At 42.8% G+C, this 25,750-nt stretch overlaps 1 protein-coding gene across 1 annotated transcript in view; it reads right to left on the bottom strand.

Annotated features, from left to right (window-relative positions):
• The window catches only part of LOC121575388 (lysine-specific demethylase phf2), a 199,830-nt gene that overhangs the window by 129,267 nt on the left and 44,813 nt on the right, over positions 1–25,750 (bottom strand). Inside the window, exons 4-6 of the mRNA XM_045216399.1 lie at positions 10,220–10,380; positions 8,061–8,202; positions 7,666–7,852 (exon numbers count right to left, since the gene is read on the bottom strand). Of these exons, the coding sequence (XP_045072334.1) occupies positions 7,666–7,852; positions 8,061–8,202; positions 10,220–10,380 (490 nt within the window). The remainder of the gene's footprint in view (positions 1–7,665; positions 7,853–8,060; positions 8,203–10,219; positions 10,381–25,750) is intronic.

Raw genomic sequence — 25,750 nt, forward strand, 5'->3', positions numbered from 1 at the left:
TCCATGGCCTGCATACTCACCAGACATATTTACATTTACATTTAAGTCATTTAGCAGACGCTCTTATCCAGAGCGACTTACAAATTGGTGCATTCAACTTAGGATAGCCAGTGGGACAACCACTCATTTTATTTTTTATTTTATTTTTAATGGGGGGTAGAAGGATGACTGTTATACTATTCCAGGTATTCCTTAAAGAGGTAGGGTTTCAAGTTTCTCCGGAAGGTGGTCAGTGACTCCGCTGTCCTGGCGTCATGGGGGAGCTTGTTCCACCATATCACCCATTGAGCATGTTTGGGATGCTCTGGATCTGAACAAAAAATGGGTGATGACAACTTGGATATCTCTCTCATCACCCTATATGTTTCTTCATATACTAATGTAACAAATGTCAAAGGACTGGAGGCTTTAAAGTTATTTTTGAAACAAAGAGGGAACACAACGTCATCTACTGGCTTTCTGTTACCTGGCAACAATCCTTCGGTACAATAACTACTTTTGGAGTGGCTATGAGCTCCATTTTCTCTCCTGACTATGCCATTTTATTTATCGGTTATCTGGAAGATACAGTAAGTTCATTTCGCACAATAACCCTTTCTCCCAACGTATACTTACATTTTACAGTTTAGTCATTTAGCAGACTTATGTGGAAAATATATATTGATGTATAGGATTCACTATCTTTTCACCAACAACTAAACACAACTCAACCCAACACTGAGTAAATACAAATGAAACACCGCTTGGAAAAAGTTGTAGTCAGTCGGTCAGTAAGTCAATCCAATCCGCCAACAGATCTCCAGCGGAGAAAGGCCACGGAGAACAGCTGATACCAATGGAGATTTGTAGTTGTCCAACAATAGAAATTAGTGGATCCGATCGTTGTTAATCTTACGACACGGCTACAATGCTGTTATATACAACAAAACGGTCTAAACTGAGGGTTTGGCTTCCTCAATCACACCACCGCCACCATCTTTGTGCAGCTGATGCTATTTAATAAGGAATTAAAGGGGAAGCACAGCATCAGGAGGAGAAGCACAGACAAATTCGGGGCCGTCACATACCCCCTCCGCCGGAAAAAGCCGACCATTGCCATGAGAAAAATCTACTCCTCACTTTCCCCTTCAAAGATAATGACTTTGCAGTGCTCACTCTCCTCAGCTGAGGCCTAACAGGCCTTAAAGACTTCTGGGAATCCGAGAAAAGTCTTATTACTGTCCTCTTCAAAAGATTAAGGACCTTGCGGGTCTCAATCGCCTCCAATTACTCAGCCGAGGGGTAACAGGCATTAAGATAATGCGCAAATCTTCACCTGTGTCCTCCTCCACCACTCAGTAGTTCAGAGGGCCCATCTGCTCCACAGTCTTATATGGTCCTTGCCGTTTAGGAGAGAGCTTGGCCGAGAACGGATGGGAGCGTAGCCACACCCGATCACCTGACCTGGAACTGCACACCCTGACCTGGAACTGCACGTCTCTTCTTCTCATAGTTCCTCTTCTGCTTGAGACAGGCCTTGATCAGGTTCTTTGAGACAAGATCTCTCAAGTCGTGGAGATGGACTACCTGGTCATCGCATGCAGAGCCTGGAGTAACCTGGTCATCACGTGCAGAGCCTGGAGTAACCTGGTCATCGCGTGCAGAGCCTGGAGTAACCTGGTCATCGCGTGCAGAGTCTGGAGTAACCTGGTCATCGCGTGCAGAGCCTGGAGTAACCTGGTGGGGCTGTAGCACCATATCCATGGGTCCTCTGGGTGGACGACTCAGGTTCAGCTCTGCAGGGGTGACTCCAGTGGACTCAGGTTCAGCTCTGCAGGGGTGACTCCAGTGGACTCAGGTTCAGCTCTGCAGGGGTGACTCCAGTGGACTCAGGTTCAGCTCTGCAGGGGTGACTCCAGTGGACTCAGGTTCAGCTCTGCAGGGGTGACTCCAGTGGACTCAGGTTCAGCTCTGCAGGGGTGACTCCAGTGGACTCAGGTTCAGCTCTGCAGGGGTGACTCCAGTGGACTCAGGTTCAGCTCTGCAGGGGTGACTCCAGTGGACTCTTGCACAGCAGAATTCAGGTTCCATCTTTGGCAGGTCTCCTCAAAGAGATCAGAGACGAATTGGGAAACTCAGTCAGGCACGCTCCAGCGAGTCAGGATCTCTTTAGTGAGGATGTTAGAGACAGTCCTCGCTGTGGCCTGGCTAAGGACAAAGAGCTCCACCCACTTGGAATAGTAATCAACAGAAACGAGCATGTACACATTCTGAATCAAGGTTCTAGGAAACGGATCCATCAAATGCACTCCTAACATTTCCCATGTTCGAGTAACCACTGTTTGCTGCAACTTGCCAGCAGTCTTCCAGCCTTCTGATCTGTACATTTGACAAACCTGACAGTTTTGGAAGTGGGACTTTACGTCCAGGCTCAGATTTGGCCAGTACAGTAGTGCTAGCAACCACTTGTAGGTTTTAAACCTGCCCAAATGAGCATGGAAATGTTGCAGCAGTTGAAGGCGTAGAGGTTCAGGTATGTACACTTGGTAGAGTTCTCTGTGAGGTAGTTGCACAACTCGGTAGACTGTTTTCAATGATGGTCAGCTTTGTGGTAGGATTGACCATCTGTTTTCAATCTTCCAGGATAGTCTGGTACAGAGCCTGTACTTCTGGATTATACTGTTGGGCCTTCCATATGGCCTCATCAGAGATGGGAAAGTCAGTTTTGCTTGAGTCTCGACTGCTACACAGGACAGTAGCACATGTAAGATGAGGGCCACTGTTACCGTCAGCAGGAGCTCTGGATAAGGCATCTGGAACAGTGTTGTACTTTCCTTTCCTGTATTCTACAGCAAAGCTGAACTCTTGCAACCGTAGAGCCCATCTGATGAGTCTGGTGCTTGGTTTGTTGGTCTTGAACACCCACACAAGGGAGGAATGGTCAGTGACCAGAGTGAAGTATCTCCCTTCCAGGTAGTACCCCCACCTTTCCAAAGCCCAGACAACTGCAAGGCACTCTTGCTCGGTTGTGGAATGGTTCCATTCTGCTCCATTCAACGTCCGACTGTTGAACGCCAGCACATCTTCAGTGCCAAGTAGGATTAAATGGCGGGAACCAGGGTTACCGAGATTTGATGTCTCTTTATCACAGGTGAAGGATCTTTTAACAAAAAGTGTTCTACAAGCAGTTGTTAAAATAACAGGAAAATAGCTTCAAGTGTTTTGACCAAATACTGGTTGAGTTAACTAATAAAAGAATGGACGACCTGACCAGAGAGGTCCAGGACCTGAAGAACAGTTTGCAGTTCTCCCAGGGTCAGCTCGACGAGTTTAAACAGGAGAACGGCAAGATGACAGCAATCTGTAAGTCATTGAGAGAGGACATCAGCTCTGTATGTGAATCCATTACAACAATGGCGGAGAAATCAGATTATCTCGAAAGACAATCAAGGCGGAACAACATGGTTGTGGAGAGAATTGCAGAATCTGAAGTCTGAGGACAAAGTGAGGGAAATGACCTCTGAGAAACTGAAGATGGACCACAGGAAGATTGAGGTGGAGTGCGCCCACAGGACTGGAAAACCCACCACCGGCCCAGGTGACAGGCCCAGGCCGATAGTGGTCAAGTTCCTGAGGTTAAAGGACAAGGTAGCTGTTCTGGAAAGAGCCAAGAACTTGAGAGGAACATATATGTTCCTTAACAAGGACTATCCTGAAACTGTGCACCAGAAGAGGAAATAACTTATCCCAGCCATAAAAGCTGGCAGAGTGCTATGGAAGGGATGTGAATGCCTGGAAGGGATGAGAGAGCTTATGGGTTCGTAGCTTTAACCCCACAGCACAAACACTTACACACACCAACTGATGAATGGACAATGGACTGCTGGATATTTTGTTATCTTGCTTTGTTTGCTCCTTTCTACACTGCTCAAAAAAATAAAGGGAACACTAAAGTAACACATCCTAGATCTGAATGAATGAAATAATCTTATGAAATACTTTTTTCTTTACATAGTTGAATGTGCTGACAACAAAATCACACAACAATTATCAATGGAAATCAAATTTATCAACCCATGGAGGTCTGGATTTGGAGTCACCCTCAAAATTAAAGTGGAAAACCACACTACAGGCTGATCCAACTTTGATGTAATGTCCTTAAAACAAGTCAAAATGAGGCTCAGTAGTGTGTGTGGCCTCCACGTGCCTGTATGACCTCCCTACAACGCCTGGGCATGCTCCTGATGAGGTGGCGGATGGTCTCCTGAGGGATCTCCTCCCAGACCTGAACTAAAGCATCCGCCAACTCCTGGACAGTCTGTGGTGCAACGTGGCGTTGGTGGATGGAGCGAGACATGATGTCCCAGATGTGCTCAATTGGATTCAGGTCTGGGGAATGGGTGGGCCAGTCCATAGCATCAATTCCTTCCTCTTGCAGGAACTGCTGACACACTCCAGCCACATGAGGTCTAGCATTGTCTTGCATTAGGAGGAACCCAGGGCCAACCGCACCAGCATATGGTCTCACAAGGGGTCTGAGGATCTCATCTCGGTACCTAATGGCAGTCAGGCTACCTCTGGCGAGCACATGGAGGGCTGTGCGGCCCCCCAAAGAAATGCCACCCCACACCATGACTGACCCACCGCCAAACCGTTCATGCTGGAGGATGTTGCAGGCAGCAGAACGTTCTCCACGGCGTCTCCAGACTCTGTCACGTCTGTCACATGTGCTCAGTGTGAACCTGCTTTCATCTGTGAAGAGCACAGGGCGCCAGTGGCGAATTTGCCAATCTTGGTGTTCTCTGGCAAATGCCAAACGTCCTGCACCGTTTGAGCAGACACATGCACATTTGTGGCCTGCTGGAGGTCATTTTGCAGGGCTCTGGCAGTGCTCCTCCTGCTCCTCCTTGCACAAAGGCGGAGGTAACAGTCCTGCTGCTGGGTTGTTGCCCGCCTACGGCCTCCTCCACGTCTCCTGATGTACTGGCCTGTCTCCTGGTAGCGCCTCCATGCTCTGGACACTACGCTGACAGACACAGCAAACCTTCTTGCCACAGCTCGCATTGATGTGCCATCCTGGATGAGCTGCACTACCTGAGCCACTTGTGTGGGTTGTAGACTCCGTCTCATGCTACCACTAGAGTGAAAGCACCGCCAGCATTCAAAAGTGACCAAAACATCAGCCAGGAAGCATAGGAACTGAGAAGTGGTCTGTGGTCACCACCTGCAAAAACAGTCCTTTATTGGGGGTGTCTTGCTAATTGCCTATAATTTCCACCTGTTGTCTATTCCATTTGCACAACAGCATGTGAAATGTATTGTCAATCAGTGTTGCTTCCTAAATTGACAGTTTGATTTCACAGAAGTGTGATTGACTTGGAGTTACATTGTGTTGTTTAAGTGTTCCCTTAATTTTTTTGAGCAGTGTATATTATGTATCTGACAAGCTGCACAGGAAAGGGCTGAAAATAGCCCATATTAATATATACTTAACAAAAACAAATGCAAAATGCAACAAGTTCAAAGATTTTACTGAAAGAAATTCATTAGGCCCTAATCTATGGATTTCACTTGACTGGGAATGCAGATATGCATCTGTTGGTCACAGAAACCTTAAAAAAAGGTAGGGGGTGGGGATCAGAAAACCAGTCAGTATCTGGTGTGACAATCATTTGCCTCATGCTGTGCGACATACTGTGCGCCTTGGGAAAGTATTCAGACCCCTTGACTCTCAACCTTTTGTTACGTTACAGCCTTATTCTATAATGGATTCAATTGCTTTTTCAATCTACACACAATACCCCATAATGACAAAGCAAAAACTGTTTTTTAGAGATTTTAGCTAATTTATTAAAACAAAACAACTTAAATATCACATTTACATAAGTATTCAGACCCTTTACAGCCTCAAGTCTTCTTGGGTATGATGCTACAAGCTTGGCACACCTGAGACTTGTCCCGAAGCCACTCCTGCGTTGTCTTGGCTGTGTGCTTAGGGTCGTTGCCCTGTTGGAAGGTGAACCTTCACCCCAGTCTGAGGTCCTGAGCACTCTGGAGCAGAGAGAACAGAGAGATCCTTGATGAAAACCTGCTCCAGAGCACTCAGACTGGGGCGAAGGTTCACCTTACAACAAGGCAACGACCCTAAGCACACAGCCAAGACAACGCAGGAGTGGCATCGGGACAAGTGTCTGAATGTCCTTTGAGTGGCCCAGCCAGAGGCTGGACTTGAACCCGATCTAACATCTCTGGAGAGACCTGAAAATAGCTGTGCAGCGACGCTCTCCCATCCAACCTGACAGAGCTTGAGAGGATCTGCAGAGAAGAATGGTAGAAACTCCCCAAATACAGGTGTTCCAATTATGTAGCATCATACCCAAGAAGACTCGAGGCTGTTATCGCTGCCAAAGGTGCTTCAACAAAGTACTGAGTAAAATGGTCTGAATACTTTTGCAAAAATGTCTAAAAACTTGTTTTTGCACTGTAGATTCAATGGTTGTGAAGATGGGGAGAGGTCTGTCCATAATAAAGAGATGCTCTACTTTTTTGACACCACACTTCACAAAACAAGTCCTGCAGGCTCTAGTTTAATATTTTCTTGATTATTGTCCAGTCATATGGCCTAGTGCTGCAAAGACCTAGTTAAGCTGCAGATGGCCCAGAACAGAGCAGCACGTCTTGCTCTTCATTGTAATCAGAGGGCTAGTATTAATACTATGCATGCCAGTCTCTCTTGGCTAAGAATTCAGGAGAGACTGTGTCACTTCTTGTATTGTATTGTATTGTATTGGAAATTCCAAATAGTTTGCATAGTCATCTTACAAACAGTTCTGACACACACACTTACCCTACCAGACATGCCATCAGGGATCTTTTCACAGTTCCCAGGTCCAGAACAAATTCAAGAAAACGTACAGTATTATACAGAGCCATGAGTGCATGGAAATCCCTTTCATCTTATATAGCGCAAGCGAACAGCAAACCTGGTTTCAAAAAACTAATAAAGCAACACCTCACGGCACAACGCTTCTCCCCCATGTGACCTACTTGTTGTGTGCATGTACTGACATGTATGTGGAACTGATAGATGCACACACACTACATGTTAATGTTTTTAAATGTATGTAAATTGAAACGTATTTTGTCTGTAACGTATTTTTAGTTGTGTCGGACCCCAGTAAGACTAGCTGTCTCCATTGGCGTCGGCTAATGGGGATCCTAATAAATCACATCAAAACCTTGAGTATGTTGTACCAGACATTACAGTACCTTAATAAATAAAGTGAATTAATAAATAAGGTTATTATACCTTGAGTACGTGGTACCAGACATTACAGTACCTTAATAAATAAGGTTATTATACCTTGAGTACGTGGTACCAGACATTACAGTACCTTAATAAATAAGGTTATTATACCTTGAGTACGTGGTACCAGACATTACAGTACCTTAATAAATAAGGTTATTATACCTTGAGTACGTGTACCAGACATTACAGTACCTTAATAAATAAGGTTATTATACCTTGAGTACGTGGTACCAGACATTACAGTACCTTAATAAATAAGGTTATTATACCTTGAGTACGTGGTACCAGACATTACAGTACCTTAATAAATAAGGTTATTATACCTTGAGTACGTGGTACCAGACATTACAGTACCTTAATAAATAAGGTTATTATACCTTGAGTACGTGGTACCAGACGGAGGCCCCTCCACACTCGATGTGGAAGTCAGTATAGCTGTCTTTAACACAGATCAGACAGTACTTGGTGACTTTAGGTTTCCCCAGGAGAGCGTCGTCTGGCCAGTAGTTCTCTACCCACGACAACCTCCGCACAATCTGAGGGCTCTCAACTATACTGTCCATCCTGAGAGAGAGAGAGAGATTAATAAAGACTATTAAAATCATGCCACTACAATAGCATAAAAAATATAATATAAAATAAATAGGGGTTAATATTAATATTATAATATTATTATCATCTTAATGGTTTAAATTCATAATAATTAGTTTGACAATAAAATAATGTTTAATATGATAACTTGTCTGTGTAGCTCTCAGGTGTGTGTGCCTACCTTGTGTCAGAGAACTCGAGGTTGATAACGTTTAATACTTTCTTCCTGTTGGTGCTGTAGTAGTAATCTACAAACTCCTTGAGCTTCATCTTACTGTCAGTCTGCTTGGTCACATCCATGACATCCACACCCACGTCTGGACCTGGGAGTGACTCATACAAACAGTTCAATGGAACTTCATTATACATAAAATACAACAGAAAATCAATAGTGAGTCTTTAAATGGCAATGAGTTGATGAAATGTGTTGCTAACTAGGCTGCTCAGTAGAAAGCAGAGTAGCAGATGTGTTGCTAACTAGGCTGCTCAGTAGAAAGCAGAGTAGCAGATGTGTTGCTAACTAGGCTGCTCAGTAGAAAGCAGAGTAGCAGATGTGTTGCTAACTAGGCTGCTCAGTAGAAAGCAGAGTAGCAGATGTGTTGCTAACTAGGCTGCTCAGTAGAAAGCAGAGTAGCAGATGTGTTGCTAACTAGGCTGCTCAGTAGAAAGCAGAGTAGCAAATGTGTTGCTAACTAGGCTTCTCAGTAGAAAGCAGAAGTAGCAGATGTGTTGCTAACTAGGCTGCTCAGTAGAAAGCAGGAGAAGTATTAGTGTCACCAGAGCTCTAGATCTAAACAGCAGACAGCAGCGCTCTCTGGTGGAATAATCATATTACTACTGGTTCCTGTCAGCAAAGTAGTAACCTCTAGGGGGGTGTCAACCTGGCCACACTAGTGTTTGTAATCGTATCCGTAAATTGACAGTTGATATAGGGTGACTACATTTAAAATACACAAATATGGGACAACAGGATGATTTTGCGGAACATTGTGAGAAGGGGCGGCTCCGGCAGCTAATTGAGGGGCAGGTAGCCTAGCGCAAATTTACATTTACATTTTAGTCATTTAGCAGACGCTCTTATCCAGAGCGACTTACAGGAGCAATTAGGGTTAAGTGTCTTGCTCAAGGGCACAGACAGATTTTTCACCTAGGCGGCTCTGGGATTAGAACCAGCAACCTTTTGGTTACTGGCACAACACTTTTAACCACTAAGCTACCAGCCTGTATGGCTGTTTTATGACAATCTGGGAATATTTGGCCAAGGAAACATTTCTGGTTGGTCTCAGGGAATGTAAAACAGTTAGGAAGGGAGACTTTTAAAACGGGACTGAGTCAAGTAGCAGCAAATATGTTGATTGAGGAACTAATGAGCATGGTCACACGTTTGACGAAATGACCTTCTATCTTTCAGTCTAATAGGGCTCCTTGTAGCGCTTCATCAGAAGCCAGAAGCTTTGTATTAGTATATATAGATATAGTATTTACTGTCCTCTCCAAGTTTAGCTGGAATTTAGGCCAAAAGGATTTGAGAAATGTGATTGGTTGGTGATAGGCCTATGACATCGGTCTATGTCTCCTCTTGCGCTGCGCGGAATATCAGATCTCAACAACGATTGGACTGTTTATCACCAGTAAGCTACCACATCCTGATGATATATATTTTCATAAGCGCAACGTGACTGAGACATGTTGGAATGTCAACAACAAAAAAATCTAAATTAGTGGTGTTTGAATTTGTTGATAAAATGCAGGACATGATTGTTTGGTTGCCAATGTGATGGTCACCCTAATCAGCGTTTAATCTTTTTACCTACCCTCGCCCCGCTTGTTAGATATGATGTATTATGCACATTGATAGCTTGCCGGCAAATTTCCTCGCCTATTGATGTATTATAGTAGCAGGCTAACAGGAGGCAGAAGTCATCTAAATGATCAGACAGAATCAGGCCAGGAGAAGTGATCGTGTGAAATTCTGAAGCGAATGGACGGAGAAATACAGCGTCGCTCTATCCAATCAGAGCAGCAGGATCAACGTACAGCCCGCCCTTCTCTTTACAGACAGGCAAACTAGCCAGTTGAGTTATTTAGACAACGTAGCACCTCACACCTGGATTGAGTGATATGAAAAGCTGTGCGCTGGCACCAAAAAAATAAATTTGCTACCAAGAGAGAGGGAGAGAAAGATTCTCCATCTGATGAAAAAGTAAAGTAGTTCTACGTAACTTACTGTAGGAAAACAATGAGTTATTTAGAGACAGAGGTCCTGACGTAAATGTAGAATGTGTAGAATGTGGACATCCCCAGTTTTAGAGCAGTAGACAGAGACAGGACTATACATACCAACGTGGTTCTCCACATCACTGATGTAGAAGGTAGGAGCAGGCATGGACATCCCCAGACCGTCCTTCTTCAGGACCAGGATCGGCTCGTTAAAACCAAACTCCTCCACGTAGTCCATAGTCAGCTGACTGCCGTTCAGCTTCACCACAATGTCCTCAGAGCTGGAAAACAGAGATTAAATTACAGTGCCTTCAGAAAGTACTCATACCCCTTGACTTATTCCACATTTTGTGTTACAGCCTGAATTCAAAATGGATTAAATATATATATATTTTTCTCATCCATCTAAACACAATACCCCATGATGACAAAGTGAAAACATGTTTAAATGTTTTTTGCAAATTTACTGAAGATAAAATACAGAAATATCTCATTTACATAAGTATTCACACCCCTGAGTCAGTACATGTTAGAATCCCCTTTGGCAGTGATTCCAGCTGTGAGTCTTTCTGGGTCTCTAAGAGCTTTGCACACCTGGATTGTACAATATTTGCAAATTATATATGCATGTTACTGACACTTTCCCTCCGTGTACATCTAAGTGCGATACGTGCTGCTTTGTTCTGGACCAAATGCAATTTACCTATGTCCCTCTTTGCCGCACATGACCACACAGCTGGGCAGTAGTCCAGGTGTGACAAAACTAGGGCCTGTAGGACCTGTCTGGTCGACTAAGATGTCAAGAAGGCAGAGCAACGCCCTATCATGGACAGACCTCTTCCCATTTTAGAAACCATTGAGTCTATGTGTTTTGACCATGAAAGCTTGCTCTCTAGGGTTACACCCAGCAGTTTAGCCACATTATTCAATAATAATAGACCTAAACGAGGTTTAGCATTGAGCGAGTGATTTGTCCCAAAAACGATGCTTATAGTTTGAGATATTTAGCACCAGCCTATTGCTAGTTACCTATTCTAAAACTGACTGGAGCTCTATGTTAAGGGTGTCAGTTATTTATTTTACTGTTGCAGCCAATGTGTATACTGTTGGGTCGTCAGCGTACCTGGACACATTTACATTTTAGTCATTTATCAGACGCTCTTATCCAGAGCGACTTACAGTTAGTGAGTGCATAATTTTTTTTTTTCATACATCAGACACATACAGACACAAAGGCTTTATTCAAGGTCAGTGGAAGGTCATTGGTAAAAACAGAAAACAATAATGGCCCTAGCCGGCTGCCCTGCGGTACACCACACTCAACTGAATTTGCATTAGAGAGGCTTCCATTAATTCAAATCAAATTTTATTTGTCACATAAACGTGTTTAGCAGATGTTATAGCGGGTGTAGCGAAATGCTTGTGCTTCTAGCTCCAACAGTGCAGTAAAATCTAACAAGTAATATCTAAATTTCACATATACCCAATACACACAAATCTAGTAAGGAATGGGATTTAAGAATATATACATATATGGACAAGCAATGACAGAGCGGCATGGACTAAGATACAGTAGAATAGAATGCAGTATATACATATGAGATGAGTGATGCAAGATATGTAAACATTATTAAAGTGACTAGTGTTCCATTTCTTAAAGTGGCCAGTGATTTCAATAGGCAGCAGCAGCCTCTAATGTGCTAGTGATGGCTATTTAACAGTCTGATGGCCTTGAGATAGAAGCTGTTTTTCAGTCTCTCGGTCCCAGCTTTGATGCATTAATGAAAACCCTCTGTGTTCTATTAGATAGGTAACTCTCAATTCCATAATAAGGCAGAGGATGCAAATCCATAACACCTACGTATTTTCAGCAATAGGTTATTATCAATCATATCGAAAGCTGCAATGAAGTGTAACAAAACAGCTCCCACAATCTTCTTACTATCAATTTCTTTCAGCCAATCATTAGTAATTTGTGTCAGTGCCGAGCATGTTGAGCTGCCTTCCCTAAAAGCATGCTGAAAGTCTGTTGTTAATTTTTTTTCTGTAAAATAACTTTGTGTTTGATCCCCCCCCAAAAAAAATCTAAAAGTTTGCTAAGCACCGGTAACAGGCTGATTGGTCTGCTGTTTGAACCATTAAAGGGTGCTCTGCTATTCTTGGGTAGTGGAATGACCTTTGCCTCCCTCCATGTCTGAGGGCACACACCGTCTTCTAGGCTTAAATTGAAGATGTGGCAAACAGGAGTCACAATGTGTTCAGCTACCAACCTCAGCAATTTACCATCCATGTTGTCGGTACCAGGTGGTTTGTCCTTAACCTCCATGTTGTCGGTACCAGGTGGTTTGTCCTTAACCTCCATGTTGTCGGTACCAGGTGGTTTGTCCTTAACCTCCATGTTGTCGGTACCAGGTGGTTTGTCCTTAACCTCCATGTTGTCGGTACCAGGTGGTTTGTCCTTAACCTCCATGTTGTCGGTACCAGGTGGTTTGTCCTTAACCTCCATGTTGTCGGTACCAGGTGGTTTGTCCTTTTCACCTTTTCCACACCCACTTTGTGGAACAGTGGTTGTCTCATTATTTGGTCCATGAATATGAATGGTCAGCATTTATTTTTTGCATGTCATGCCTCAGTTTGCTAATCTTGTCAGCTTTTTTTTCTTTTTGAGTTGATGACAACCAGTAAATACTTAGGTCACACAGAAAACCTCTCTGTTGAGATCACATACATTATCCAACATTTCACACATATAGTACAAATATTGACTTTTACCACTTGGTGGTCTATAGCAACTTCCTACGAGAATGGGCTTTAGGTGAGGCATATTACTTCCACATCATCTGACATGAGATCCTCTCTCAGCCTCACAGGAATATGACTCTGGACGTACAGGACATGGCAACAACTCCTCCAGTTGCATTTCTATCTTTCCTATATATTCTATAAACATGTATAGCTACTACTGCATCATCAAATGAATTATCTAAGTGTGTTTCAGAGATATGGCCAGAATATGAATGTGTTCTGATGTTAAATAAGTTGTCAATTTCATAAACCTTGTTTCTCATGCTACATATGTTAATATGGGCTATTTTTAGTCCTTTTCTGGGTTGCTTGTTTGTTTTTAGTGTGACAGTCAGTGACATGTACATCTGAGTCAATGGTACTGAGTGGGCTGCCCACAGCGGGCTTCTTCCTAAGACAGACCGTTTCAGTGCAAACAGTGGAATTAAGTTCTATGTGCATATGATTATTGCAGCTAACAGTTAAAGGAACATAGATTAGGTTACTTACATTGACTGCACATCTATTTCTCTGGGATATAAAATATGATTTCCATGTCCTCTGTTGTTAATTATGACAGGGAGGACTGGAGAGCTACCAAACCCAGACCGTCAGCCTCTTAAGCAGTTCTCTGTTGACTGAGATAATCCTGGATCCCCTGTGGTTAGGGTGAATCCTGTCTCTTTTAAAAAGTCTTGGTTGCTCCCACAGCAAGTCAAAATTGTCACAAAAGGAGACATTCCTGTCTTTGCAGAGTTTCTTCAGGAACTCGTTTAGGCGAGGCAGCTGTAACATTCCCAACCCCTTCTATAGCACGGCAGGGGGCCAGAGATGACTGATCTCTTCCCTGTGCAAACAAGGGAGTTCAAGAGAATGTTGTAGTCCTTCTTCAGTTCCTGAGTTACTTGATGTGGAATAGAGTTCCATGTAGCCATGGCTCTATGTAGTACTGTGCGCCTCCCATAGTCTCTTCTGGACTTGGGGATTGTGAAGAGACCTCTGGTGGCATGTCTTGTTGGGTATGCATGGGTGTCCGTGCTGTGTGCTAGTAGTTTAAAAACAGACAGCTCGTTGCATTCAGCATGTCAATACTTCTTACAAAAACAAGTAGTGATGAAGTCAATCTCTCCTCTACTTTGAGCCAGGAGAGATGGACATGCATATTATTAATGTTAGCTCTCCGTGTACATTTAAGGGCCAGCCGTGCTGCCCTGTTCTGAGCCAATTGTAATCCCTCTTTGTGGCACCTGACCACACGACTGGACAGTAGTTCAGGTGTGACAAAACTAGGGCCTGTAGTGTTGATAGTGTTGTTAAGAAGGTAGAGCAGCGCTTTATTATGGACAGACTTCTCCCCATCTTAGCTACTGTTGTATCAATATGTTGTGACCATGACAGTTTACAATCCAGGGTTACTCCAAGCAGTTTAGTCTCCTCAACTTGCTCAATTTCCACATTATTTATTACAAGATTTAGTTTAGGTTTAGGGTTTAGTGAATGATTTGTCCCAAATACAATGCTTTAAGTTTTAGAAATATTTAGGACAAACTTATTTCTTGCAACCCATTCTGAAACTGACTGCAGCTCTTTGTTAAGTGTTGTAGTGATTTCACTTGCTGTGGTAGCTGATGTGTATAGTGTTGAGACATCTGCATACATAGACACACTGGCTTTACGCATGTCATCAGTAAAAATATATAAAAAGGGACCTAGACAGCTGCCCTGGGGAATTCCTGATTTTACCTGGATTATGTCGGAGGCTTCCATTATAGAACACCCTCTGTGTTCTGTTAGACAGGTAACTCTTTATCCACAATATAGCAGGGGGTGTAAAGCCATAACACATACGTTTTTCCAGCAGCAGACTATGATCGATAATGTCAAAATCCACACTGAAGTCTAACAAAACAGCCCCCACAATCTTTTTATCATCAATTTCTCTCAGCCAATCATCAGTCATTTGTATAAGTGCCGTGCTTGTTGAATGCCCTTCCCTATAAGCATGCTGAAAGTCTGTTGTCAATTTGTTTACTGTAAAATAGCATTGTATCTGGTCAAACACCATTCTTTACAAAGGTTTACTAAGGGTTGGTAACGGGCTGATTGGTCAGATTTACTAGGGAGCTTTACTATTCTTGGATTTGCTTCCCTCCAGGCCTGACACACACACTTTCTTGTAGGCTTAGATTGAAGATATGGCAAATAGGAGTGACAATATCGTCCGCAATTATAATGCTTGTCTTTCATAATTTGGTCAGTTATACTTGGATGTGTAGTGTCAGCATTTGTTGCTGGCATGTCATGCCTAAATTAGGTAATCTTGCCAATTAAAACAAAATTAAAGTAGTTGGCAATTTCAGTGGGTTTTGTGATGAATTAACCATCTGACTCATTGAATGCTAGAGCCGAGTTTTGCCCAAAATTTCATTTAAAAAACCTTTTACTATCATTCTTTATGTCATTTATCTTTGTTTCATAGTGTGGTTTCTAATTCTTTTTATTTCGTTTCGTCACATGATTTATCAATTTGCAATATGTTTACCAATTGGTTGTGCTGCCAGACTTATTTGCCATACCTTTTGCCTCATTTCTCTCAACCATACAATTTTTAAATTCCTCATCAATCCACAGGGATTTAACCGTTTTTACAGTCATTTCCTTAATGGGTGTATGCTTAATAGTAACTGGAATAAACACATTTCATAAATGTGTCAAGTGCAGTGTCTGTTTGCTCCTCATTACACACCACGGACCAACAAATATTATTTACATCATCAACATAAGAATAACTACAAAATATATTGTATGACCTCTTATACACAATATTAGGCCCAGCCTTTGGAACTTTGGTTTTCCTAGATATGGCTACTATATCGTGATCACTACATCCAATGGATTTGGATACTGCTTTAAAGCACATTTCTGCAGCATTAGTAAAGATGTGATCAATACATGTTGATGATTTCATTCCAGTGCTGTTTGTAACTACCCTGGTAGGTTGACTGATAATCTGAACCAGGTTGCAGGCACTGGTTACAGTTTGAAGCTTTTTCTTGAGTGGGAAGCTTGATGAAAGCTAGTCAATATTGAAATCACCCAAAATATATACCTCTAAGCTAGTCAATACTTGGGTCACCCAGAAGATATACCTCTAAGCTAATCAATACTTGGGTCACCCGGAAAACATCCCTCACTACTTCACAGGAGAGGCATTTGAACGTAAACATACATTTTTTATCAAAATGCTTTTTTGGCAGAAATGCCTTCTGGAACATGTGAACTTTCACGTGCCTTAATAACAAACGTATATTTCATCCGTAAATACAAATACATGTGTTAAATTACGAGCCTAGTTGGTTTAGCTAATGAAAAAGATAGGAACCTTCCCGCTAGCCATGATTGGCTCGGATAAAGGATGAGCTGGACATGCCGGGAGATGAGTTTGCGTTGGTCTGCCATGTAGCATGCTTCTGTATATAACGTGAGCTGCTCAGTATGTGTTTATAGTCCTTTCTACCACGTTGTTTTTTGAAAGATATAATGTTAGACATCGAGAACTACAAAGGTTTTGCTGCTGTTCTCAACAACATTGACGCCCTGAATTTAGCTATCGACAGATCAGTTGGAAAAAGTGATGGGCTACCTTCTGCACACGCCAGGTCAGTGTGAACCGGAGTGACTTGACACAACACTGGCCAAACAAGATGTAGCTACAAACAAAATGGAGTTAAATGATTCCAGCCTGCCGTGAAGCGTTCATCCATGTATATGGGTCTAGCTACATTTTCAGATATACGTTTCTAATTTTGTCAGAAAGTCGTTTTCATTGCAAGTTAAAGTTAAAGTTACCTAGAAAATGTTAGCTTCCTGGCTCGCTAGCTAACGTTACATCTATGATCTGTGTAGTAATAGTTTTCAAATCAGAAATCCATTTGCATTGCTAGTTATAGCCTAATGTTAGCTAACTAACATTGAACCTAGTTGGTTAGCTTTAGCTACCTGCAGATTCATACTACAGATATGACAATGTTTGTATTGGTATTAGTATGAGTTGGCATTATGCCGGTTCATTGTTTAGCTAGCTACAGTAGCTAGCTACCTACATGTCTAAACAAAAGACTCAATTTAGACAAGTGTGTCGGGTAAGCGTCATCTAATAAGTAAAAATATTTTATAAATATGGTATGTAAATACAGTATATGTACAGCGCCTTCGGAAAGTATTCAGACCCGTTTACTTTTTCCACATTTTGTTATGTTACAGCCTTATTCTAAAATGTTTTACATTTTTTTAAATCCTTAGCAATCTACACACGATACCCCATAATGACAAAGCGAAAACAGGTTTTTGGAAATGTTTGCAAATGTATTAAACAGAAAAAACAGAAATACCTTATTTACAGTATTCAGACCCTTTGTTATGAGACTCAAAATTGAGCTCAGGTGCATCCTGTTTCCATTGATCATCCTTGAGATGTTTCTACAACTTGATTGGAGTCCACCTGTGGTAAATACAATGGATTGGACATGATTTGGAAAGGCACATAACTGTCTATATAAGGTTCCATAGTTGACAGTGCATGTCAGAGCAAAAACCAAGCCATGAGGTCGAAGGAATTGTCCGTAGAGCTCCGAGACAGGATTGTGTTGAGGCACAGATCTGGGGAAGGGTTACCAAAACATTTCTGCAGCATTGAAGGTCCCCAAGAACACAGTGGCTTCCATTTAAGAAGTTTGGGACCAACAAGGCGCTTCCTAGAGCTGGCCCATGACAGCCTGCTTAGAGTTTCCCAAAAGGCACTTAAAGACTCTCAGACCATGAGAAACTAGATGCTCTGGTCTGATGAAACCAAGATTGAACCCTTTGCCTGAATGCCAAGCGTCATATCTGGAGGAAACTGGCACCATCCCTACGGTGAAGCATGGTGGTGGCAGCATCATGCTGTGGGGATGTTTTTCAGTGGCAGGGACTGGGAGACTAGTCAGGATCAAGGCAAATATGAATGGAGCAAAGTACAGAGAGATCCTTGATGAAAACCTGCTCCAGAGCGCTCAGGACCTCAGACTGGGGCCAAGGTTAACAGGACAACGACCCTAAACACACAGCCAAGACAACGCAGGAGTGGCTTCGGGACAAGTCTCTGAATTACCTTGAGAGGCCCAGCCAGAGCCCAGACTTGAACCGATCGAACGTCTCTGGAGAGACCTGAAAATAGCTGTGCAGCAAAGCTCCCCATCCAACCTGACAGAGCTTGAGAGGATCTGCAGAGAAGAATGGGAGAAACTCCACAAATACAGGTGTGCCGAGCTTGTAGCGTCATATCCAAGAAGACTCAAGGCTGTAATCGCTGCCAAAGGTGCTTCAACAAAGTAAAGGGTCTGAATACTTATGTAAATGTGATATTTCCATTTTTATTTTATTTTATATAAATTAGCAAAAACTTCTAAAAACCTGTTTTTGCTTTGTCATTATGGGGTATTGTGTGTAGATTGATGAGGGGAAAAAACTATTTAATCAATTTTAGAATAAGGCTGAAACCTAACAAAATGTGGAAAAATCAAGGGGTCTGAATACTTTCTGAAGGCACTGTATCTAGACACTTTTTGTTTTTGATATGACTACTATGCAATTAACCATTTCACTGTACCGTTTACACCTTCTGTATCCTGTGCATGTGACAAATTAAGTTAGATTTTATTTGATATAGTGTGTGTTTACCACATGGCCTCACATGTGAATCCTTAAAGAGATGGGTGGGGCTAAGGCTTAAGAGGGAGTGAACGATGCTGAATGGCTGTAGACAAAGAAGAGCTCTCCAGTAGGTTTACCAAAATATTCAAGAGCCATTTTCTCAAAAGTGGAGTTACAAGTTGATCAACTTTCAAAGCAGAATTACTTTCCCATTGTTCCTCAACTGCAGTGTATGATATACAATTTTCTAGCTCTGAGTCCCTACTTTTATCCAATGTAAAAAACACTATTTCCAAATTTTGCTACATGAGACCGAATCGAGGTGGTGGGTTAACATGAGATCCTTTCTAAGCTTTACAGGAATGTGGCTCTGAATATAGACCGCAACACCGCCCCCGTTGGCATTCCTGTCTTTTCTGTAAATGTTATAACCTTGTATTGCTACCACTGTATCATCAAAGGTATTATCTAAGTGAGTTTCAGAGATAGAATGTCATCTGTTACTAGCAATATGTTAATAAGTTATCGATTTCAAGAACCTTGTTCCTTAGGCTACATATGTTACAGACAATGTCTACAGACAATCACGGACTACAAAGGGAAAACCAGCCACGTCGCAGACACCGACGTCTCGCTTCCAGACAAGCTAAACACCTTCTTCGCCCGCTTTGAGGATAACACAGTGCCACTGACGAGGCCCATTACCAAGGACTGTGGGCTCTCCTTCTCCGTTGCCGACGTGAGTAAGACATTTAAGCATGTTAACCCCCGCAAGGCTGCCGGCCCAGATGGCATCCCTAGCCGCGTCCTCAGAGCATGTGCAGACCAGCTGGCTGGTGTGTTTACGGATATATTCAATCTCTCCCTTTCCCAGTCTGCTGTTCCCACATGCTTCAAGATTTCCACCATTGTTCCTGAACCCAAGAAGCAAAAGGTAACTGAACTAAATAACAATCGACCCGTAACACTCACCTCTGTCATCATGAAGTGCTTTGAGAGGCTAGTCAAGGATCATATCACCTCTACCTTACCTATCACCCTAGACCCACTTCAATTTGCTTACTGCCCCAATAGATCCACAGACGATGCAATCACACTGCACACTGCCCTATCCCATCTGGACAAGAGGAATACCTATGTAAGAATGCTGTTCATTGACTATAGCTCAGAATTCAACATAGTACCCTCCAAGCTCATAATTAAGATAGGCAACAACACCTCCACTTCGCTGATCCTCAACACTGGGGCCCCACAAGGGTGCGTGCTCAGCCCCCTCCTGTACTCCCTGTTCACCCATGACTGCGTGGCCAAGCACGCCTCCAACTCAATCATCAAGTTTGCAGACGACACAACAGTAGTAGGCTTGATTACCAACAATGACGAGACAGCCTACAGGGAGGAGGTGAGGGCTCAGGGAGTGTGGTGCCAGGAAAATAACCTCTCACTCAACATCAACAAAACAAAGGAGCTGATCGTGGACTTCAGGAAACAGTAGAGGGTGCACCCCCCTATCCACATCGACGGGACCGCAGTGGAGAAGGTGGAACGTTTTAAGTTCCTTGGCGTACATATCACTGACAATCTGAAATGGTCCACCAACACAGACAGTGTGGTGAAGAAGGCGCAACAGAGCCTCTTCAACCTCAGGAGGCTGAAGAAATGTGGCCTGTCACCTAAAACCCTCACACACTTTTACAGATGCACAATTGAGAGCATCCTGTCGGGCTGGAAAAACCAGCCACGTCACGGACACCGACGTCTTGCTCCCGGACAAGCTAAACACCTTCTTTGCCCGCTTTGAGAATAACACAATGCCACCGAAGTAGGCTGCTCCCGAGGACTGTGAGCTCTCCTTCTCCGTGGCTGACGTGAGTAAGAGATTTAAGCGTGTTAACCCCCGCAAGGCTGCCGGCCCAGACGGCATTCCTAGCCGCGTCCTCAGAGCATTCGCAGAGCAGCTGGCTGGAGTGTTCACGGACACATTCAATCTCTCCCTTTCCCAGTCTGCTGTCCCCACTTTCTTAAAAGGTGCCCACCATTGTTCCTGTACCAAAAAAAGCAAAGGTAACTGAACTAAATGACTATCGCCCCGTAGCACTAACCTCTGTCATCATGAAGTGCTTTGAGAGGCTAGTTAAGGATCATATCACCTCCACCTTACCCGACACCCTAAACCTAATGCAATTTAGATACCGTCCCAATAGATCCACAGATGATGCAATCGCCATCACACTGCACACTGCCCTATCCCATCTGGACAAGAGGAATACCTATGTAAGAATGCTGTTAATAATAATAATAATAATAATAATAATAATAATAATAATAATATGCCATTTAGCAGACGCTTTTATCCAAAGCGACTTACAGTCATGCATGCATAAATTTTTACGTATGGGTGGTCCCGGGGATCGAACCCACTACCCTGGCGTCACAAGCGCCATGCTCTACCAATTGAGCTACAGAGGACCACTGTTCATTGACTATAGCTCAGCCTTCAACACCATAGTACCCTCCAAGATCATCATTAAGCTCGGGGCCCTGGGTCTGAACCTGGACTTCCTGACGGGCCGCCCCCAGGTGGTGAAGGTAGGAAACAACACCTCCAATATACTGATCCTCAACACAGGGTATTGGGTGTATGTTGTGAAATTGTTAGATATTAATGCACAAAAGTCAAGGGGTGTAAATACTTTCTGAAGGCACTGTAGATTATATTATATTACCAGTGGTGGAAAAAGTACTAAATGTTCATACTTGAGTAAAAGTAAAGATACTGTACCTTAACAGAAAATGACTCAAGTAAAACTGAAAGTCACCCAGTAAATATACTACTTAAGTAAAAGTCTAAAAGTATCTGGTGTCAAATATACTTAAGTACAGTGGTGGAAAAAGCACAAAAATTGTCATACTTGAGTAAAAGTAAAAGCTATACATCAAATTCTATTATTCTAATATTAAGCCATAAAACCAGACTATGTTCTCGATTTTATTTTATTTACTCAGACATCACTTACAAAGTATTTATGAAAATGTAAAATGTATGCACTCACTAACTGTAAGTCTCTGGATAAGAGCGTCTGCTAAATGACTAAAATGTAAATGTAATGAGGCAGGTAGTAGGGATGACAGGTTATATTGATGATGATATCAGGTTATATTGATGATGATATCAGGTTATATTGATGGTGTGTGAATTGGACCATATTGCTGTCCTGCCTGAGCATTCCAAATGTAACGAGTAGTTTTGGGTGTCAGGAAAAAATGTATGGAGTAAAAAGTACATATGTTCATAAAGAATTTAGTGGAATAAAAGTAAAGTTGTCAAAATATAAATAGTAACATAAAGTACAGAATTCTCAATTCAGATTCCCCCCAAAACTACTTAAGTAGTACTTAAAAGTATTTTTATATAAGTACATTACACCACCATACTATTATTATCATCATCAGGTAGTCCTTTCTGCGTTTACATTTACTATTTTTATTATTATCCATAGTCAGCTGACAGCCGCTCAGTTTCACCACTATGTCCTCAGAGCTGGAAAGCAGATTATATTATTACATTATATATTATTATATTATATATTATATAATCATGACATTATATATTATAATATGACATATATTTTAATATGATATATTATATATATTATTATATACATTATATTATATACAGTTGAAGTCGGAGATTTACATACACCTTACCCAAATACATTTAAACTCAGTTTTTCACAATTCCAGACATTTAATCCTAGTAAAAATGCCCTGTTTTATGTCAGTTAGGATCACCACTTGTGTGAAATGTCAGAATAATAGTAGAGAGAATGATTTATTTTAGCTTTTATTTCTTTCATCACATTCCCAGTGGGTCAGAAGTTTACATACACTCAATTAGTATTTGGTAACATTGCCTTTAAATTGTTTAAATCCTGACAGAGCTGATGTAACTGAGTCAGGTTTGTAGGCCTCCTTGGTATTTCCCATGGTAAAGCATGGAGGAGAAGGTGTTATGGTGTGGGGTTGCTTTGCTGGTGACACTGTCTGTGATTTATTTAGAAGAATGCAAGGCACACTTAACCAGCATGGCTACCACAGCATTCTGGAGCGATACACCATCCCATCTGGTTTGGGCTTAGTGGGACTATCATTTGTTTTTCAACAGGACAATGACCCAACACACCTCCAGGCTGTTTAAGGGCTATTTGACCAAGGAGGAGAGTGATGGAGTGCTGCATCAGATGACCTGGCCTCCACAATCCCCCAACCTCAACCAAATTGAGATGGTTTGGGATGAGTCAGACTGCAGAGTGAAGGAAAAGCAGCCAAAAAGTGCTCAGCATATGTGGGAACTCCTTCAAGACAGTTGGAAAAGCATTCCAGGTGAAGCTGATTGAGAGAATGCCAAGAGTGTGCAAAGCTGTCATCAAGGCAAAGGGTGGCTATTTGAAGAATCTCCAGTATAAAATATATTTAGTTTTGTTTAACACTTTTTTTGGTTACTACATGATTCCATGTGTTTTTTCATAGTTCGATGTCTTCACTATTATTCTACAATGTAGAAAATAGTAAAAAAAATAAAGAAAAACCCTTGAATGAGTAGGTGTTCTAAAACTTCTGACCGGTAGTGTATTTTACAGACCATGATTGATCACTTTCACCTGGATGCTCTTGGTGACATTGGGCGGCTTCAGCTAAGCCTCCTGTGGGGCAATGCCAAGACGCTAGTCCAGAAGTTCCTGGAAAATGTAATCTTGGCATTTGACAGGCCACGCTGGCTAAAGCAGGTAGATGCTATTCTGTAAGTAGATTTTTGTAGATTTTACATTGTCAATACACCCAGTCATGTATCTTTCATGTTATCAATAGCCTAAACATTTGGCTACTGCCACTGACGTCCATATCCTCCCTCTCATCACCAGGGATGCTTTGTGCAGCCCACCAGCACCTCCTGCCACTGATTATCCCTCATCACCAGGGATGCTTTGGCACACCAGCCCTCTGACTGATCAATCCTCTCATCACCAGGGATGCTTTGTGCAGAAGCACCTCCTGACTGGCATTTTAAAGATGCTTTTGCAGAAGCACCTATGAACGTAATCCTCCCTCTCATCACAGGGATGCTTTGTGCAGCCCACCAGCACCTCCTGCCACTGACGTAATCCTCCCTCATCACCAGGGATGCTTTGTGCAGCCCACCAGCACCTCCTGCCACTGACGTCCATATCCTCCCTCTCATCACCAGGGATGCTTTGTGCAGCCCACCAGCACCTACTGCCACTGACGTCCATATCCTCCCTCTCATCACCAGGGATGCTTTGTGCAGCCCACCAGCACCTACTGCTGACTGTGTGCTGTGTATTGGCATCAACACCTGCAGGCAGATGCAGAATGCCAACCCTTTCTGTCCTAGGTAGCTGTAGAAATAAATATTATTTATTTATTTATCCGTCTGTTTTCATAGATCTGGAAAAATGATGTTGCCAATCGTGGGAACATTCAACGTGGTGTTCATACAGAGGAACAGATAGAGATGCTTGGACCAGAAACTGCAACCACCTACAGACGGAAAATTGTCAGTATTTTAAACCCAATGTATTTGTTCATTTTTGTGTGATTGCCCATAAGAACAGGGTCAATATGGAGAAAAACATGGTTGCAAGACTGGGTGTTCTGGAGGTACAGGACTCTGTTGCCACCATGTTGACCTATAGACTGGGTGTTCTGGACTCTGTTGCCACCATGTTGACCTATAGCGACAGAGACACTAACCCAGCCTGGATACATTGTATCAGCCATCTGGGGCTGTAACCCTGGAGACGGAGACAAAGACTTGGTAAGTACCCATATAATCATCTGCAATACCGTCACTGGTGGCACCTGTAAGGGCCATCACCCGTCTTGAAATATCACTGTTCTTGTGCGCTAGAAGGCTTTTTGGGTTAACGGGTCACACAGGTCACCTCCAGCATTTATCCTGGTGGTACAGTGGTACAGTATTACTGGTGGTACAGTGGTACAGTGTTACTGGTGGTACAGTGTTACTGGTGGTACAGTGGTACAGTGTCACTGGTGGTAGAGTGTTACTGGCGGTACAGTGTTACTGGTGGTACAGTGTTACTGGTGGTACAGTGGTACAGTGTTACTGGTGGTACAGTGTTACTGGTGGTACAGTGTTACTGGTGGTACAGTGGTACAGTGTTACTGGTGGTACAGTGTTACTGGTGGTACAGTGTTACTAGTGGTACAGTGTTACTGGCGGTACAGCGGTACAGTGTTACTGGTGGTACAGTGGTACAGTGTTACTGGTGGTACAGTGTTACTGGTGGTACAGTGTTACTGGTGGTACAGTGGTACAGTGTTACTGGTGGTACAGTGTTACTGGTGGTACATTGTTACTGGTGTTACTGGTGGTACAGTGTTACTGGTGGGACAGTGTTACTGGTGGTACAGTGTTACTAGTGGTACAGTGTTACAGTGTTACTGGTGGTACAGTGGTACAGTGTTACTGGTGGTACAGTGGTACAGTGTTCCTGGTGGTACAGTGTTACTGGTGGTACAGTGTTACTGGTGTTACTGGTGGTACAGTGTTCCTGGTGGTACAGTGGTACAGTGTTCCTGGTGGTACAGTGTTACTGGTGTTACTGGTGGTACAGTATTACTGGTGGTACAGTGTTACTGGTGGTACATTGTTACTTGTGGTACATTGGTACAGTGTTCCTGGTGGTACAGTGTTACTGGTGTTACTGGTGGTACAGTGTTACTGGTGGTACAGTGTTACTGGTGTTACAGTGTTACTGGTGGTACAGTGTTACAGTGTTACTGGTGGTACAGTGTTACTAGTGGTACAGTGTTACAGTGTTACTAGTGGTAGAGTGTTACTGGTGTTACTGGTGCTACAGTGTTACTAGTGGTACAGTGTTACTAGTGGTACAGTGTTACAATGTTACTAGTGGTACAGTGTTACTGGTGGTACAGTGTTACTGGTGGTACAGTGTTACTAGTGGTACAGTGTTACAATGTTACTAGTGGTACAGTGTTAGTAGTGGTACAGTGTTACAGTGTTACTAGTGGTACAGTGTTACTGGTGGTACATTGTTACTGGTGTTACTGGTGCTACAGTGTTACTGGTGGTACAGTGTTACTAGTGGTACAGTGTTACTAGTGGTACAGTGT

Source organism: Coregonus clupeaformis, unplaced genomic scaffold (assembly GCF_020615455.1).
Source record: "Coregonus clupeaformis isolate EN_2021a unplaced genomic scaffold, ASM2061545v1 scaf0702, whole genome shotgun sequence".
NCBI lineage: Eukaryota > Metazoa > Chordata > Actinopteri > Salmoniformes > Salmonidae > Coregonus > Coregonus clupeaformis.